This window comes from Colobus angolensis, unplaced genomic scaffold, assembly GCF_000951035.1.
Source record: "Colobus angolensis palliatus isolate OR3802 unplaced genomic scaffold, Cang.pa_1.0 Scaffold125, whole genome shotgun sequence".
NCBI classification, from domain to species: Eukaryota; Metazoa; Chordata; class Mammalia; order Primates; family Cercopithecidae; genus Colobus; species Colobus angolensis.
The window spans coordinates 7,596,333-7,615,686 of NW_012113697.1; the positions used below are offsets into that span (position 1 = coordinate 7,596,333).

A 19,354-nucleotide genomic window follows, 5' to 3' on the forward strand; every position below is an offset into this window, starting at 1 on the left:
TTTTACCAGAATTACTACCAAATAAAAATAAATGTCTCAGTTTCAATCTCTATTTTTGGGGGTTCCAGGTGCCAGGTGTTAATGAGCAGTAAAGTGGTTACAGATAAGATTTCTAATCCCAGGATATATTCAAACCACTAGGAAGATTTTTTTAAAATATAAGATCCCTAGGCTCCACAACCAGAGATTCTGATTCAGTTATTCTAACAAAGTAGCTACAGAGTATTATTTTTATTTTAATGTGAAGACAAGGTTGAAAAACTCTGAGTTACTTTAAGGAACAGAATTCAAGAAAAGGATCACTTTGACTTAATATTCCGCTGAACATATAGATCAACTTAAAGCTCAATTTAAAGTGACACAAACAGATGTGGAAGTCTGATGAGACCATTTTATCTAGTTTTAGATTTCAGTTTTATTTTTGTCCTCTAGCACAGAAATATATAAGAATTCAAGGTCCTGCCCTATTGGGGGTATAAAGATAAATAAAACATGGCTTCTCATCACCAAACAGTTTCACCTTGTGAGATAATTAAGAGAGACAGAAAGAGTCTTTAATTTCAAAGAATTCCATACACTTACCACCAAAAAAACTGCATAAGATAATTATATTTTATTCTCTAATTCCTTTATAAAATACCAGATTAAAACTTCTTTCTTTACCTTTGTCTATTGCCAGGACTGTAATATTATACAACTCATTTTTGGGAGTTTCGACCTCCCTATCCAGGATTTTGGACGTTATGATTGACCCTGAAATTTCATCAATGGTGATCCAACCTTTAGGATCATGTAATTTTTTGTACCTGTTAATAAAAAAATAATAATCTTTAGCATTAGAAAATGTTTTCAAATAAGTTACTATCTCAATGATTACAAATAAATTATTAGTATGTGGTTATAGATTTATTTTTACCTTAAACCATTGCCATTTCTAGTTTCGGGGTCATATGCCTTATAGCCATCGATCTTTGACCCCACTGCTAAGTTTTCTTTAATCCGCACATATTGGGCTGCAGGGGTACATTCAGGCCCCTCATCCAGATCCCTCACATGAACTGTAACCAAGGCTCTGTTCAAGGCTGTCACTCTGGGTATATCTCTAGTAAATGGCGCTTCATTGTTTACTCCAATTTCCAGGTTCACTTGATGGTTTTCTTCATAATTCAGTGGCTTTAAAATAAAGTCCATGTATGTCATTATCAGTGTAAAATACATTTGGTATTTCAAATGGCAAGTGAACATTTGTCATTCTGACCAGTGTTGCATAAATTCTATGTTCACATTTTGTTAATATTGACTTTTATCCCTTGCTAGAAAGAGAGTGGATCCTGTACTAAGCCTTTACCAAGAATGGTCCAAAAGCTTCTGCAGGTGGTTTTATAGAGTTGGACAAAAGAAATTCCTGAATTTTTATATATAGTAAGAGTGAAATATAAAAATTTCACTCTTACTAAGGAAAATGATTCTGATTCAAAAAATAATGCAAACAGATGACAGTATTCTTATGGCCCTCCTTGGAGCACTGTCTAACAGGCTGGGCTAAGGGTCATCTGAGTATGGGAAGGTGCCTTTATTTGGCTTATCAGTTACTACTGACTTTGGCCCAGGCATTTTATAACTCTTGTAAAGTTTGATGTTGACTTTCACAAAACCAAAAGGTGCAATGATTTCATTTTCTGTCTCATAGAAAAGATATCCCCAATGTCTGGGTGTTTTTTAATTTAATTTTATTTTATTTTATTTCATTTCATTTCATTTTTGAGACAGAGTCTTGCCTTGTTTTGTCACCTAGGCTGGAGAGCAGTGGCACAATCTTGGCTCACTGCAACCTCCACTTCTTTGGTTCAAGCAATTCTCCTACCTCAGCCTCCCATGTAGCTGGGACTACAGGCACATGCCACTATACTCAGCTAATTTTTGTATTTTTTTCTTTAGTAGAGATGGGGTTCTGCCATCTTAGTCAGGCTGGTCTCGAACTCCTGAACTCAGGTGATCTACCTCCCTTGGCATCCCAAAATGCTGGGATTACAGGTGTGAGCCACCATGCCCGGGCCCAGATATCTGTTTTAATTGCCCTCTAAGGCATCTAACTGAGCCATCTAATTTCTGCTTTTGCTTTTATCAAAATCCATCCAGAGTCTCATTTCTTCTTAGGAATAAACTTGTCTTTTTTCTAGTTCCTTCATGAATAAGTTAAAACCTTTATCCATCCATGCCCACTACCTATTTTTATGAAAATTAAATTTTTAAAAATTTGAGAATTATAATTTGCTTTTGTCTATAATTCATCCGATGAAATTTTCACAGTGGATACACAGAGGAGTAAGGGAAATACAATGTGATTAATTTCAATGTCATTGAATCTCAGGCACTGCTCTAACAGTGAAAATAAACTCATTAAATCCTCATGACATTATGAACTAAGTATTATTGGCCTCATCCTCTTTTTACAGAGCAGAAAATGGGAAAAGGAGATAAACTTATTTTTTTTAAGGCCAAAAGATAATCATTTGAGCTTGAGTTTGAAGCCAGGTAGGCTGACCTTAGCCCATTTCCTTAGCCCACGCTATAATCCCTATGCTATCGTGTGCTGCTTAATTGGCTCACTGGTCTCTAAAAGATTTCCAAATCAATCTTTGATTAAATTCAGTTTTAGATAACAAATCAAGTTAAACCCATAAAACATTATGTTACACTGTACTATAAAGTTGAAGCACTTTTTCTTTAATTTCTCTTTCTGCTTATCAGAACAATCACTGGCTAAACATTGAACATAATCAAAACTGGTGAATACAATTATTTTAAATCTTTCTCCACACCTAGGTATTAATGGAGTGAGACACTAATATCACGAATCCACTAAAAAGTCAAGAAAGTTTCTGAATCTTAGAATCTACAAAATGTATGTAAAGTCTTTTTTATTTTGTTTGAGTATCCCAGAAACTGGAGAGTCAAGGAAAAAAATATTAATATCTGTTCATTTGATGCTGATGAACACTGCTTCACAAATTTCATGCGCTGGTGTGATCACACGGAGAGTAAGAGCAACTGCTGGCAATGAGAAATGGATGGAAATGTAGAGAACAGAGGCTGCACTGGAGGAGGTGCAACTATTCAATCCAAAAACACTCACTGAAGCCTTTGAGTGTCTTTGTCCCATTTTTCAATGCTTAAGATGGATATTGTCTTAGTAGCTTAAAACTCTCCAAAATTAAAAATCTGGTGAGATGAAATCCCAAAGATTAATGAGATTAGTTAATCCCATTAATTAATAGGAAAACATGTAAATTATTTTCCACTTCAGGGTACGTTTTTGTTTCGCCATTTAAAAAAAGTGTTTAAAAATATCCCACATCTGCGCTGAGAAGACAACTCCCTAGAAAATGTATAGCTGTGGAAATGGAGCTGAGGACTCTCCATGTTGAGAATGACCAAGAATAATATCCTCACTCAAGCCCATATGCATCACTGCTGCTGCTCAAATAGACAGAAGCCACTGAGATGGAATGAGTTTACCCAGAACTCAGCAAAAGGCCGTATCACTCATGCTTTGTGGTTACAGAAAAGTTATCCATTATGGAACAGTATAACACTAGTCTCAAGGACATAGTGTAACTTTTTAAAATAAAATAATAATATCCTACCGTTTACCAAGTGCTTTTACATTCAATATTATATTTGAAAAGCTATTAGGGAGGCAGAGAGAAGTATTGTTCCCATTTCACAGATAACACGGAGGCTAACTTTCCAAGATCACACAGCTGTGGAAAAGAATTTAACATAGTGCTTGACAGCGTATACTTAGAGTCAAAGAGCTAGGTTCAAATTCTGTCTACACTACATCCTAGCTGTGTGGCACTGGGAAAGTTATTTAGTCTCTAACTTTTCTCTTCTGTGAAATTGTTGTAAGAATGACATTTAACACTACAGCATAAAATAAGTGCTTTGCACTAAATTCTGAGTAATCTCTCAAGCTGTCACAGAGGCAAATGAAGGGAGTAAATGATGTATGTTTTTGTTAACAGCCAATGTAATGCGATAAAAAGAGACGCTAACTAACAAGAAAATGTTTGCAAGCTTTATTCAGCTAAAAGAAGTATACCAGAGCAATTCTTGGTTTGGCCTACTGACTACTTAATTCTTTGAGACATAAAGGAATGAATAAGGTGCACTCTTTCCCTGAATACAATTCTCACTAGCAAGGAAGAACCAGGGCATTGGAAAAGGAAGATTCCTTTCGAGTTAACAACATAGTGATGTCATTCCTTAATCAGTATGCAAAAGGTTACTCATCATTAGGTACATAGCCTACATGACAGAAAGATGGGTTTTGAACACCCTGATTATATAGGGTTTGATTTTCAAATAAAAGGTGACTCACTGAGATTAAAAAGCACTTAAGGACGCCAGGCGCGGTGGCTCACGCCTGTAATCCTAGCACTTTGGGAGGCCAAGGCGAGTGGATTGCCAGAGCTCAGGAGTTCAAGAACAGCCTGGACAACACGGTGAAACCCCATCTCTACTAAAGTACAAAAAATTAGCCAGGCATGGAGATGTGCGCCTGTAGGCCCAGCTGCTCGGGAGGCTGAGACAGGAGAATTGCTTGAACCTGGGAGGTGGGGAGGCGGAGGTTGCAGTGAGCCAAGATCACACTACTGCATTCCAGCCTGGGAGACAGAGTGAGACTCCATCTCCAAAAAAAAAAAGGACTTAAAGACATGATTTAACCACACAATCACAACTCTTTCCCAAGGAAAAGAATAAGATACTTTCAAAGACTAGCATGGCTATCAAAGGAGCCTTGTGATAATTCAGCTTTTCTAAGGGTTTGGATAAAATATGAAAAGGATAATATAACATGGCAAAAGCATATTTTATTAATCAAAATGTTAGCAAATAATATGAATGACTCAAAGGAAAAGAGAAGGTACGATTAGCAAAGGAGCTAGTAATGTCAGAAGAAGAATATAATTTAAAAAGGAAACACCCAAAAGTAGAAATGAATTAAGGTTCCAAAAAGAGAAGATCCTCTTGTGCAAATGAAGTAATGGTTTTATCAAGCTAAGTAACTCAGGTATGGAAAAGAGGCGACATAAGGGAAGCAAGGATACCAAGCCAGAAGGAGAATAGCCTGGGAACTATAAGTAAGAGCTCTGCATCAGACAGATCTGGATTTGTATCTTGGATGTACGAACAGAGTTATCTCTCCTAGATAGTTTGGACATTCAACACCTGATTGTGGGGTACAAATCACCTATCCTAGCTGTATGGGCTGCAGCATGTTATTTCTCTTTGATTTACTCTACTCATCTGCAAATGAGAAGAATGAGAGTAATAACCACACGTGCTTGTTTTGGAAGGATAAATAAATCTTTTAATTCAATGCTTTTGGGGGGTTTTGTGGGACACTGTTTCAGAGCATGGAAAAAAATAAGGAAAATAAATTATTTTTATGAAGCAAGCAAAAGCTTGATAGTAAAAACTTAATAGCAATTATACAAAAGGAAAAACTATGGATAAATCATTTTTGTGGATATGGATGTAAATCCTAGACAGATATTAGACACAACAGCTGAGAAAATGAAATTACGATCTTGGGTATGACTTATGAGAAAAATGCTAATTCTCCCCAACTCTTTCTACAAAATTAACATAATTGTAAAAACATCAGAAGGAATATTTTTAAACTTGGGAGCTGATCTGAAAGTTCACATGGAAGAACAAACAAGCAAGATATTCATAAGAACAAAATCCACAAAGGAAGATCACTAGGTAAGAATGGCATGGAACACTGCAAATACCAAAATGCATATTACACATTTGATATTCTTAAATAGCTAGCAATAATACAGCAGCATATAGATGCTAATTAATAAACAATGAATTAATGGTACAAAAGAGAAAGCCAAGAACAAACTCAAATATACATGTATCTTATTTTATGACAATGAAAATATGTCAAAACATGAATTGTGTTGGAACAGATAGAAAAACTAAAATTGGATTCATATCACATTTGCTCTAGGATCAATTTCATGCAGATCAAAAATTTAACTGGATAGATAGATAATTAAACAATAATAAATTAGAAGAATTTCAGATAAAATACTTTCATGATGTCAATACCATCATAATGACACAAATCTCATAACCATGGAAGCCTCTGATAAATCGTGACCTTGAACAAGCAAAACCTGCCAACAAAACAAATCCTAGAGGTCAAAAACCAACACAAGCAAACTTACGCAACAATAAAAATGGGTAAAAATATTTGCAAAAATATTTCCTACCATAAAACTCTTATAAATGAATAGTTAAGAGATGAGAAGAGCAAAACATAGAAAGCGGCTAAAAGACAGGACTAGTGAGCTTGAAGATATGAAATATATTCAATGGTGTCTTCATATAAAAGGAATGCTCAGCTACACTGAAACACCTTTTTTTTGCTATTTGACTGATAAATACCAAAACTTGAAAATATCATTGGCAATTATTTTACAACAGGCATGTGTGTACATTTCTGGTGAGCATGTCAACATGCACCACCTCTCGGGAGGACAATCAGGCAATAAATCCACCACAGAAAAAATAGCCACGTCCTCGACTAAGCCATTCCATCTCTAGAAAATTATCCTGCATTTAAATTGTAGTATATTCATTGTAGTATATTTTGAAATAATGAAAATAAATTAGAATTTCAATTGATATGGTTTAAATTTCCATTTATAATGAACTAGTTAAATAATAATTTACATTCATATGATGGATATTTTACTGTAATGTCTAAAATAGATAGCTGTAAAAAATAGCAAAGCTATTTACATACCAATATGTAATGACTTGAGAGAAAGGTTGTTGAATGAAGAAAAGAACAGAATAAGGAATACAGAATATCCATGGGTGTGGTCTAAACTTCCATAGATGTGAAACTGGTTAAAAAAATATGATATGTCCATACCATACCATGAAATATTACCAATGTATGTGTAGTGAACTCAAGAGACATGCTAATTGAAGTAAAATGTATTTGTTTTTAAAAAAGAAACATAAGATTACCTAAACATGCTTGTGTGTATAGATAATACCTTTTGAATAATATACAGGAAACAGGTGGCATGTATTAATTCTTCCAAGGAGAGCTGAGTGGCTGACAGACCAAGTAAAAGTGAGACGTTTTACACCATGCTTTTTGTTTCTTTTGAACTTTGAATTTTTGTTTCTTTTGAACTTTGAACTAATGAACTGCTTACTGAAAAATTTAAAATTACTGACTTTATTATTGAATAAATGTAATAAATACTCTATTGACATTTAAAACAATTAAATGAGATACTACAGGTTAAGCACTTGGCATAGTGTCTGGCATTTAGTAAATAATAAATGTTAGACATTATTGTTAATTTGCATTTAATATGAAGTATGAATCTGAGAACATAATTGGATTTCATGATAAGGGGCTGCAGATATAATAGATTCTGTGACATACTGAATGCAAACTGCTATGTGGGCTTAATGAGGCATGGCACACGGTAATGGAAAGATAATTAATTTGGGAACAAAACAGTCCAGGTTTGTACTCCCGGGTGGACAGTTAATATATGCTTGATTTTGAGGAAGTTATTTACCTTCATCAGCCTTAGGTGGTGGTTGTGTTTTTGGGGTTTGCTTTTTTTTTTTAGTCAATGTAAAATAGGGATAATAACACCTTGTCATATAGGGGATGTGAAAACTACGTACAACTTATGTAAAGTGCCTAGCATTTTCTGTGACATAAAAGGAACTTGATTCATGGTAACTTCTTTTAAAATTCTAAAAATATTAAAAGTATTTCCGGCCGGGCGCGGTGGCTCAAGCCTGTAATCCCAGCACTTTGGGAGGCCGAGACGGGCGGATCACGAGTTCAGGAGATCGAGACCATCCTGGTTAACACGGTGAAACCCCGTCTCTACTAAAAAACTACAAAAAACTAGCCGGGCGAGGTGGCGGCGCCTGTAGTCCCAGCTACCCGGGAGGCTGAGGCAGGAGAATGGCATAAACCTGGGAGGCGGAGCTTGCAGTGAGCTGAGATCTGGCCACAGCACTCCAGCCTGGGTGACAGAGCAAGACTCCGTCTCAAAAAAAAAAAAAAAAAAAAAAGTATTTCCTTGATGCAGAAATTAAGATGTAATATCAAATATAAGGGCAACTATCTTATGTTTTAAAATAATGGAAACAAACGTATATAAATGTATTAGGGAAATTTTTGATATTCTCCAGATGTGAAATTAGGTTAATCCAAACCAGAAACAAAGCAAAGTATTATTTATCTAACTGCTCCCCATTCTGGAGAATCCTGGAGTGCTACCCAGAAATGAAACAAATGCGTATCAGTCACATGGAATGAGAAATATTCCATGATATAGGTTATAATTTCCAATCATCTTTGGAAATATTTTCTTAATACCTCTATGGTCAGAACTCCTTGTACAAAAAAACATACAAAAGACCATTGAGTACGTGTACTCATTGATTAGGCCTTTTTAAAAATTAGAGTATATTCTTTTGAAAAAGTTTACTAGAGCTCATGTTGTATTGGTCAAAAAAACTTACAAATAGAAATTTAATTCCTAATGGTATTTAAATTTTATCTCCTCTAAGCAAGACAAAACCACTGATATTAAATAATAATGATAATAATAGAGTTTCTCCATATGGCTCTTGAGTAACGGCCTTGAGAGAGACTGGAGGAGCTGCCTTCTGACCAAGGAACAGATAGACAATATACCAAAAGGTCTGAGCTTGAGTATCTGACAGAAACTACTGTAGTTAGCATCATCCATCCTTCCCAAATCTTAAACTATTCCTTTGACTTGAAAATATCTACCCATGTTCAGGTCTTTGTCTTGCATTCTGCTTTCTGGAGAATTCAAATAAAGACTAGATTGATTTGGACTAATAAAAAACAAAAGCAATAAGTGGTATTTTCTTATTTCCTTTCCTATTACTGTCAACTGTAAAGCATAGTGGTTTTTTTAAGTACTTGGTTTTTAGTATTAAATTTGAGGAGATCATATTATAGAAAAATGAAATAGGGAGGTTTGATGTCAAGAGTCGATATTTGACTCTTCACATCTGGACAGAACTTGCCAAGTCTTGGTATATGAGCCTTGGAAATTTTTATGGAGGAAAAACTGCAAATAGAGGAGTTTATGTACCAAAGATGCCACTATACTATTTTTGGCAGATAAGCCTCTTTCACTCAATGAATGACCCCTATTCTTGTCCACAGGACAATATTAATTTTTTTTTGCTCTGGGCAGGAAGTATAAAACCAATAATCCTTTTCAAACAGATCCCTTCCTACCCTCTTCCTACCCTGGACCCTAGAATGTACCAGCACAACCAAATATACAACATATTGAATAAAAAATAAGTTCGTTCATTGCTGTCTGAGATAACACTAAATTTCATTGTCAATATCACCTTTAAAAGGATCAAATACAACCAGGCATATATTATAGAGAAAACGAGAAGAATATGGGCTTGTATGTCACATCATGTAAGAATTAAGAAATTGAGAATATTTATCTTACAGAAGATAAGTCTCAAATGAACATAGCAGTCTTTTCAAAAGAATTATACCTGTTCTGAATAGCATTAGAGGAAGAATCAGAACCAAATACATGAGTTATAAGAAAAATAACCTGGGCACAGTAGAAGTAAGAACTGAGAACCAAAGCATTTCAAATGTGGAATAAGTGGCCAATGGAGCTATGGAGATCCTTATAAATGAGAATGTTCAAGCAAAAGCTAGGTGACTGGCAATAGGCAATAAAATTACCGAAGACAGACAGGCATGAGATTGGAATAGTGGTTTAAATAGATTTTAAATTCTCTTCCAACTTGCAGAGTCTATGATCTGAAACTAGTTGACTAAATTATTAGTTAACTAAAATTTGTTAATTTGCTAAGTCGTCAATTACACGTTACTGTACCTTTACAACACAAAGAACACCTTCATTAGTTTCTTTGTCTGTGCTGATTTTGAAATGTCCATTTTCATTTCCCTTTAAAATGGTAAAATCGACTCTCCAATTGGCAGTATTAATTAAATCTTTATCTTCTACAGGTATTCGTAAGATTTCCACATTGAATGCATTTTCCTCTACAAATGCCTCATACTGAAACAGAAAGAAGTCATTGAAAATTGAAATTTTACTTTATAGACAACTTTTACAAAAAAAAATAAAATTTCCTCCATTCCAAAAATATTTTCCATTATAATTTTACATAGATTATTTTAAAACTATGAATCATAAACACTATTGTTTCATTAAGGGTTATCTTGTAAATAAAAGAAGTTTCATTACAAATGAAGACTGATGTTATGGTCCTTTAACAGAAGGGAGATAATAAGAGCACTAATATGAATAAATAAAATAAATTTACATATCATTTGTTTAAACTTTAATTTTATTCATAAAATATATATATTTCAAAGTATGATACTTTATGAAGTATTAATTTTATTAATTCAGTTTAAATAAAAAATGACAGCAGATAAGACAGAGGCAGATTTTGATATTATATACTTACAGCATTTTGTCTGAAAGTGGGTGCATTATCATTTGAATCTGTTACTGTTATGATACAAGTTGACGTGCCTATCAATCCAAAAAACTGGCCATCCATGTCTTGTACTTTCATTATCAATGAGTACTTGTCTACAACCTGAAAATAAAGCAAATATTTAACTAGTCTTGAAAAATTTTTGTTAGATTTATGAGTGAAACCTCAATTGCACTCACTCACTCACATGCACACACATCTGTGTGTGTCTGTGCTTTCCATATTTGCACAGACTCTAGGAATGTGGTAGACAAGGATAAAACTGAAGAGGCAGGCAGAGATTAAATTACAAAGACCCGTACTCAGAAATAGTACTTATACTTTAAGTAGCAGGTAATAGCGAAAAGGTTTTTGGCAGTCACAGGGGCAACACAAAATAAGAACATTTTAGTTTAGTTTAGTTTTGTTTTGTTTTGAGACAGTCTCACACTGTCACCCAGGCTGGGGTACAGTGGCATGATCTCGGCTCACGGCAACCTCCGCCTCCTGAGTTCAAATGATTCTCCTGCCTCAGCCTCCCTAGTATCTAGGATTACAGGTGCCCACCACAATGCCCGGCTAATTTTTTGTATTTTTGTAGAGTCGGGGTTTCACCATGTTGGCCAGGCTGGTCTCAAACTCTTGACCTCGTGATTCACCCGCCTCGGCCTCCCAAAGTGCTGGGATTACAGGCATGAGACACCATGCTCGGCCAGAACATTTGAGTGTTTAAAAAATATATTCTTAAGGAAGTTTTGGCATAATTTGGAGTAAGCTGAAAAATCTAAGCAATTAGTTGAAACTCTCCTGCAGCAATCATCTAAAACAGATGGCTTGGGCCAGCGCAGTGGCTCACGCCTGTAATCCCAGCACTTTGGGAGGCCAACGTAGAAGGATTGCTTGAGGCCACGAGTTTGACTCAGGCCTGGGCAATATAGCAATACCTCATCTCTACAAAAAAATAAAAATTTAGCTGGGCACGGTGATGTATGTCTGTACTCCCAAGCTACTTGAGAGGCTGAAGTGGATGGACCCTTGAGTGGGAGTTTGAGGTAACAGTGAGTTATGATCATGCCACAGCATTAAAGCCTGAGCGACAGAGCAAGATCTCTTCTTTAAACAACAGACAAATAAATAAATAGGGCAGGTGTCCCATATCTGAGGCAGTAGCAATGAGGACAAAGAGAAAGGATGGCAGGAAAGTTACTTGGGAGTTAAAATGGAGTAGGACTTAACAGTAAATTCTACATACAAATCAAGAGAGAAAGAAGGGCTCGAAAATGATTTTCAGGTGTCCCATTTGGAGAGATGGGAAGACAGGGGCACCACCAAACAATATAGGAAATTCAAGAGAACAATTCTCCGAGGAAGTAAACACTACTGAGGCTGGCAAAGGGGTAGAAATACTGAGTTTTGTTTTGCGTATGTTGAATCTTATGTGCCAAAATGAAATCTAAGGAGTAAAGTCCAAAAGACACCTGGATATATGGCCTCATATGTACCAAAGAGATCATGGCCAGAAATGTCTATCCAGAAGTCATCAGTATGTAGATGATGGTTGAAATTATGGCAGGAATCAGATTATTCAATTCAGGAGAGGTTGCAGATGAGAAGAGCCTAGGATATAAGGACCTACAGCATTTCTACCATGGAGGGAATAAGAAGACTATGCAAAGTCCACTAAAAAGGAAAGATCAGAGAAGCAGGAGGAAGACCAGAAATCTAAGGGAAGAGAGAGTTTTAACAAGTGTCAGCAATAGAGAGGGACTTAAGGTTGCTGTTAGATTTGGCAATGAAATTTTGCAGATGGTGTGGTGATAGTGAATTGAAGTCATTAATTTGTGGTACAATCATCTTTGTGGCCTTCTTGTTTCATCTTACTATTCTTTAGTCATGTTTTTATTCTTTTATTTTTATTCATTTTTTGTTTCCTTCTATCTCTTCCCTCAGTCTTTATTTTACTTGAACTCCCTTCCATACTGAAAATCAATATTCTGGCCATGGCTCACGCCCGTAAATTCCAACACTTTGGGAGGCTGAGGCAGGCTTATTGCTTGAGCACAGGAGTCTAGACCAGCGTGGGTAGCATGGCAAAACCCTATCTCCACAAACAATAAAAAAATAAGCCAAGCACAGTGGTGTGTCCTGTAATCCCAGCTACACAGGAGGCTGAGGTGGGAGGATTGTTTGAGCCCAGGAGGTAGAAGTTGCAGTGCACCATGATTGTGCCATTGCACTTCAGCCTGGGCAACAGAGCGAGACCCCCTCTCAAAAAAAAAAAAAATACAAACAGAGAAAGGAAACCAATATTCCCAACTTAAAACGCTCTTCCCATATGCTTTAAGAATCCCTGATATTCTGTTTATCTTCCTCTAAATTCATTTTTTTTCAATCTCCCATGATTTTTACTTCTCATGTTGTTCCCCTCAACGCTCCATGGTTATTGCCCACAAAATCCTGGTAGATTTTTTCTTCATCAGGAAAGTAGCAGGCCTGGGTTTAATCCCAAAACTGTATCTTAAAAGTTGTAGATCCCTAAATTTAATTTTTCTAAACTTCATTTTAAAAAATGTGATGACTAAAATCTGTTAACTTGCAAAGTTTCAATTATTCACTTGATCACTACATCATCTCTACATACTCCACAGACACAAAAGCACATTTGGATTTTCTCCTTAAAACTTTCCCACTTATTATTATCCTTATGTATTTTATCTATAACATAAAATGCTCCAGCCCCATAAAAAACAAAAAGAACGATAATTAAAACATTCGTACTACTTCTCAGGGATTCCCACCATCCCTTCCTGTTTCTTTGTCATCAAACCCCATTGACTTCTTCCTTATATTTTCCAGTGATATTGACTCTTCTGTATAAGGTATTCTAGTTGTAGTGAGAAACATTGAACTATTCCAATAAAGCTATTTTGTGCATATAAAATTGATTCATCTGCCTTAGTCAATAATGCATGATTGCTGACAAAATAGAACAATAAAAACTAAAGATAAGATTCAGTGCAATAATTTGACTTGAGTAAGTCAATCAAGGTTTCTGTCACATTTTTCCTTTATAGATTGGGTATAACACCTATCTAGTCAAACAAAAATATTCTAAAGGGCAAATAAAAGTATGCATTAAGAAGTCCAATATATAAAGTGCTAGATACATGACAATATGCTATTACTATCATCCAAAAATTGTTACATATTTTTAATAATCTGTCAATTTTATTTCAACTAATCCTTTTCCCACTAAAAATACATATATATCTATAATAATTAAAGTAGAAATCAGGGCATGATCTACACTCATAGAATAAGCAAAACTGATTGTCCTATAAGAAAATTGAGACCTTTGCTGAATTGGAACCAACTAGCCACACATAAGAAAAAAAAATTTATAATGAAATTTCTTCTTTTCTCATCCCTTCTAAATGCCAATTGATCTGCATTTCAAGTCCTTATGGCCACTCTAACATAAGGAAATAGAAATAATATTTTTTAAAAAACAGAAAAAATGTTAGGAATTCTTACTGTCTTATGCCTAAAATAAAATTAAACTATTAATCTACAGGATAGCAAGTTATAATAAATGGGGGAGGGAAGCTTAATCCTCAGCGAAATGAAATTCTACGGAGTGTGTGAGCTACCTCTCTGTCCAAATAGTGAGAGACTGTGGTGATTACACCTGTGCTGGGATGCACAGAAAACAGCCCAGGCGATCTTGGTGTCTGCTGCAAAATGCTGTATTTCAGGCGCGTATGCATTGTGTCCGGTTCATCTCTGTCTGTGGCACAAACCACCCCCACTGTAGTACCTACACATTAAAAAATAAAAGAGCCTTTAATTTTCAGAATTGCTAAATATACTTTCAAAATTCTTAAAATGCTAACAATGATGGTGGAAACCTAATTTAAAATGTATTTATTACCAGAGTATTATGTCATCTTTAGATAGGACTGATGAAGATAACTTCAAATTTATCACACAAAACACTCTGATGCTGAAAATGAAGGTATACTTTTGTTTTGCTCACAGTTTAACACATTTGATCATCAATTACTAAAGAAATTAGTTAAATAGCAATCAAAAATAATTTGAATACATATTTGCACATATTTCAATAACAAACCCAGCTGGAGGAATAAACCATGTGTCCTTAACAATCAGATCTTTAAAAAATTGGACTTTTGATTGATAGCTAAATCAAGACTGATTAGGGGTATGCAGTAATAATATAGATGATCGATTGACCTTTAGTAGTCCAGCCTCTCCTTTCCATAATCTTTTTGCTACTTCCTGATTTGATTTGTTCTAATAAACCAGTTTAGTATCACAGCCTCAACTGATCTGAACCTACTGACAAAATGTGCTTAAAGTACCTTGGGTTAAGCTGCGCATCAAAGTGTTTGCCCTTTATTTTTCTCTGTTACTATGGAAGAGAACAGAATCCTCAAGAAAGCCTGAAACCAATTACCCCTTTTTGAAAAAGGGAAAGCATACTCCATTGCTAATTAATTAAAGGCAATATAATGTCAATGTAATGTCATAGAATTGTGAGGCTAAAAACATTATAGGTCATCTAATGTAATGAGCTCCTTTCACACGTAAGAAAACTCAGAGCGACTTCCGTGAGTTTCCACAATGAGTTAGTAACAGACCCACTATGTTTTCTATGCTATAGTGGCCATTTTATTATCTGTGCGTATTCCATAACATCATGTTGTAAACCTTCACTATACACAATAGTGTATACACAATACATTTATTTAAAAAGAAACAAAACTAGGTTTCCTAAACGCCAAACCAATAATTTTTAAAAATTTTTTAAACTGTACCATAGAAGTTAACATCTATGACATCAAGTTAACAAAGGAAAACATGGAGGGAAAAAGCAGATATAATATTGCAGTGAAGATCTAAGCAACTACTTAGAAACTTTAAAAACTTTAAAAAGCCAATTGGCAAAGTCATCCTTTATGACTGAATCCTCCTTTTTTTAACTTTATTGTGAGTAGTTATTCTCCATATTACAAGTCTCAGAAACCATCATAAGTGCCACATTTTAAGGGCCAGGTAAACTAAAATACTTCAGTTTTCCACAGGTAAGAGCAAGTGTTTAGAATGGAGAACACTTGATGTAAGTTTCTCTGAAGTTATTCTGGTAGTCATTCTCAATTGGAAGTAGTGAGGTAGTAGTTTTAAAAGAAGAGAATATGAATAAGAACATAAAAAAAATTGTACCCTCAGTGGAAACCATTTAATACCTTCCTAAATAAAAGCCCTCCCCCCCAAAAAAAAACATACCGATTTTAGTTTTATTGTTCATTCCACCCTGCATGTCCTCTCTTGGAGTTAAGAATAATGAAAAACTCACATAATGAGGAAATGAAATAAAATATATAAACTAAGTATCATACAAAGCTTGAATAACTGTTAGCTGCCTTTACAATTAATTAGTATCATATTGACAATGACAAAAACTTCTGTACTATCTGGGTAAGGCACATATTGATTGAAAATGATGGGATTAAGTGTTTTCTGGTAAGTAGATACTAGTTCAACGTTATTTCAGGCTGATCTGGCCTTGAGTATAAAAAGCTCAATGTCTTTTAAAATATATATAGACATGTTTAAAATGATTCTTTTTATTCTTAAAAGCAGACTTACCAAGTCTACTACTTTCTGAAACTTCAAAATTATAAATTGCTTCTGTGAAAACAGGGTGGTTGTCATTTTCATCCTCTACTCTGATGGGCAGTGGGAGAGGCAGATCTGCTGAATATCCATCTGCAGTTGACGCATAAGCAATCAACTGCAAAACGACAAGAAGAAAGTTCCATTAATATCAGATTCTGGCAAGACAGAATAAGATGCTTTCTCTACTACCTGCTTTGCAAATCTTTTCAATAATAAACTACTTTGAAGTTTTTGTATTCACTATGATTTTAATTATCAAAGCACCAAATGGAGAAACACTCTACTGCAAAGATGATCCAGTATGTGGTGGAAATGGCTACTGCAAATAAAACTGAGGTCAGAGTACAGTGAAGTCAGGGCTGACTCTGTCCATTAGACTGAAGAATTAAATGTGAATATAAATTCTCTCTATAATCAGAAAATTATGCTGGAGAGAACAATTAAACTCACTGCAATGGGAAAAATTCCTACTACATTATCTAAATAAAGCAGCAACGCCCAATTTGTAACTACTGAGCTGTTATTATTTAACCTAATAGACCACATATATGTAAGAAGTTTTCTGATGAAATACATGTACTAATTTCCCCATTGCTGATTAAAGGCAATGTAATGTCAAATAGAATATATTTCTATTCAACATGTGATTACAACACTGAATTGAAATTTTCTAAGCAAATGCAAAGCATGTCATGTGGGGGACATCAGTCATGTTTGTTTACACAGCATCTCTTCTCTCTTTTTGTAGGAACAGAATCTCTCTTTCTAATAATCATTCCATCAGAATCACAGGAATGATACATGACCTCCCAGCATATACTATATTATACTGAAAATTATCTGAGTTATTTCCCATTGACTATAAGCTCATCTATATCAGAATACTGGCTTATTAACCCTTATTTGAGTTTGGTCTCCCACTTTCACTTTCTTATGTAGTTCTCAGATGTGATCAAATAATCATCTGTGTGGAAGAAAGACAAAAATGGAAGTAAGAGCAGTATAGAAAGAGGATTCTTCCAATCAACTGTAGACATGCCTTGAAGTGAGGAAAAGGTGCCAGTAACCAGTGAGAAAGAGAGAGAGATTATCTCATAAGCAAAACCAACTGTTTGGAAATTTACTGACATTTACATCTAAATACACTGAAATTTATGTTCCAGTATTGAACCTCTTTGCTTCATTTCAGGCTTACCTAACAGCAGTTGAGACAAAGAGCTGACCAAGTATTCCAAAATGTTGCACATTCTATTTCCCCTTGATTCTAAGATACCCTCTAAGAAGGGAGTGCAAGGAGACAGGAAAGAGTAGCTGGAGTAAGCATCAGAAGAAACATAGTTTAATAATTTAAAGTCAGGCATATCAATAAAAGTCCTACATCAAAAACATCATATTCTTCACGATCCACAGGCTGAGTGCAAAATAGATTTCCAGTGTCTCTTTCTATATAAAACAAATTTAAAGGTTCTTGATCAACTCCACGTCCACTTATTGAGTAGAAGACAGTATAGTTCTGTGCTGCATCAGATTCAACCTAAAAGTGGAAAAAAAAGTATGAAAACAATTAAAACTAAATTCAGTTACAATTTTTTAAAATGCAGCTGATTTATCTTTTCATTTTAAAGAGATAATTTCAATAGAAAAGGTAGAAAAGAACAATAATAACCATTGTTGGCAAGGGTAAGGCAAACAGGAATTCTCATATGAAGAAGGAAATCCCAATTGGAATGTACCTTAGGAAGAAAACTGACAAAAATTAAAAGAATAAGCTATGAAGATAAACAGGGAAGGATCTTTCTGGCAGAGAAAATAGGAAGTGCAAGGGAACAGGCCGGGGTTTTGCCTAGCATGTTCAAGGAGTAGCAAGAAAGTCACTGTGATTCGAATAGAAAGAACATGGAAAAAAGAAGTAGCAGATAAAGAGGTAGTGAGGTAACAGGGGTGACATCACATTGGAGAATTCGAGGATGCTGGCTTATCCTTGGAGTCAAATGGAAAACCACTGGAGAATATAGACAAGAGTAACATCATCTGATTTATATCCTTAAAGGTAATTAATACCTGCTGTTTTGTCAAGCATGACTACATGTGGTTGGATGGGTAAGGGAAAAAGCAGGTAGACCACTGAGGAAGTTACTGCAAAAACCCAGAGAAGAGACTATAGTTAGTTAGACTAACATGATAGCCATAGGGGTGGTGAGAAGTGGTTGGATTCTGGACATAATTTAAAGGTACAGCCATCAGAATTTGCTGATGGGTTGGATGTGTGGTATAAAGACGGAAGTTAAGGACGCTATGTCAGAGGGTGCTAGTATCTCTTAATATCTATTCTTCCCATCTTCCTTAGTATTTGAATTTGTATTGATCACAGAGTTGCCCAGAAGAAAGGATTTCTCAGTCACCCTTGCAATTAGTTAGAGCCACATGCAAAGGTCGGGTCAAGGGAATACAAACAAAAATGATATGTGCAAAATCCAGTTGTGCTCTAGAAGGTGAGAGAGTGTCTTCTCCCTGTTGGACACAGAGGTGAGTCATCTGGAATCTGCAGGGACAGCTAAGCTAAAAAGTAAAAAAACTTGGGTGCTTGGTGTTTTCTCAAATTAGAGCCTTTTTACCAGATCACATTTTTACAAGAAAGGAATAAACTTCTGTCTTGCTTAAGCGACTATTATTTGGGATCTCAGTAAAATGTACCTATGCCAATAATGTACAATACAGAAATCAAATAACTATGAGAAGAATAGACATATAGGCTAAATTGAAGCTCAATATCTGTTTCATTTTCCTTCTACAGTGTCTTCTCATAGTGCAGATGCTAGAAATGTTCAAACAAAAATAAACCAAAATCCCCAGATTTTGCAGTATCTCTTGAAACCAGAGTTCCGGATTTAAACATGGATGGTCAGATGTGCTTGAACAAGATTAGAAAGCCAAAAGTGAGGTAGGCAGGTGTCTCATTTTTGCTGCTTCTGTTATTTTTGCTGGCATCACAGTTTATATTTCTTTCTTTCTTTCTTTCTTTCTTTCTTTCTTTCTTTCTTTCTTTCTTTCTTTCTTTCTTTCT

The 19,354-nt window shown here is 35.2% G+C and overlaps 1 protein-coding gene across 1 annotated transcript in view; it reads right to left on the minus strand.

Moving 5' to 3' along the window:
- The window catches only part of DSC3 (desmocollin 3), a 47,428-nt gene that overhangs the window by 12,747 nt on the left and 15,327 nt on the right, over positions 1–19,354 (minus strand). Inside the window, exons 5-11 of the mRNA XM_011933272.1 lie at positions 17,669–17,824; positions 16,261–16,405; positions 14,241–14,407; positions 10,579–10,713; positions 9,978–10,163; positions 917–1,173; positions 664–806 (exon numbers count right to left, since the gene is read on the minus strand). Of these exons, the coding sequence (XP_011788662.1) occupies positions 664–806; positions 917–1,173; positions 9,978–10,163; positions 10,579–10,713; positions 14,241–14,407; positions 16,261–16,405; positions 17,669–17,824 (1,189 nt within the window). The remainder of the gene's footprint in view (positions 1–663; positions 807–916; positions 1,174–9,977; positions 10,164–10,578; positions 10,714–14,240; positions 14,408–16,260; positions 16,406–17,668; positions 17,825–19,354) is intronic.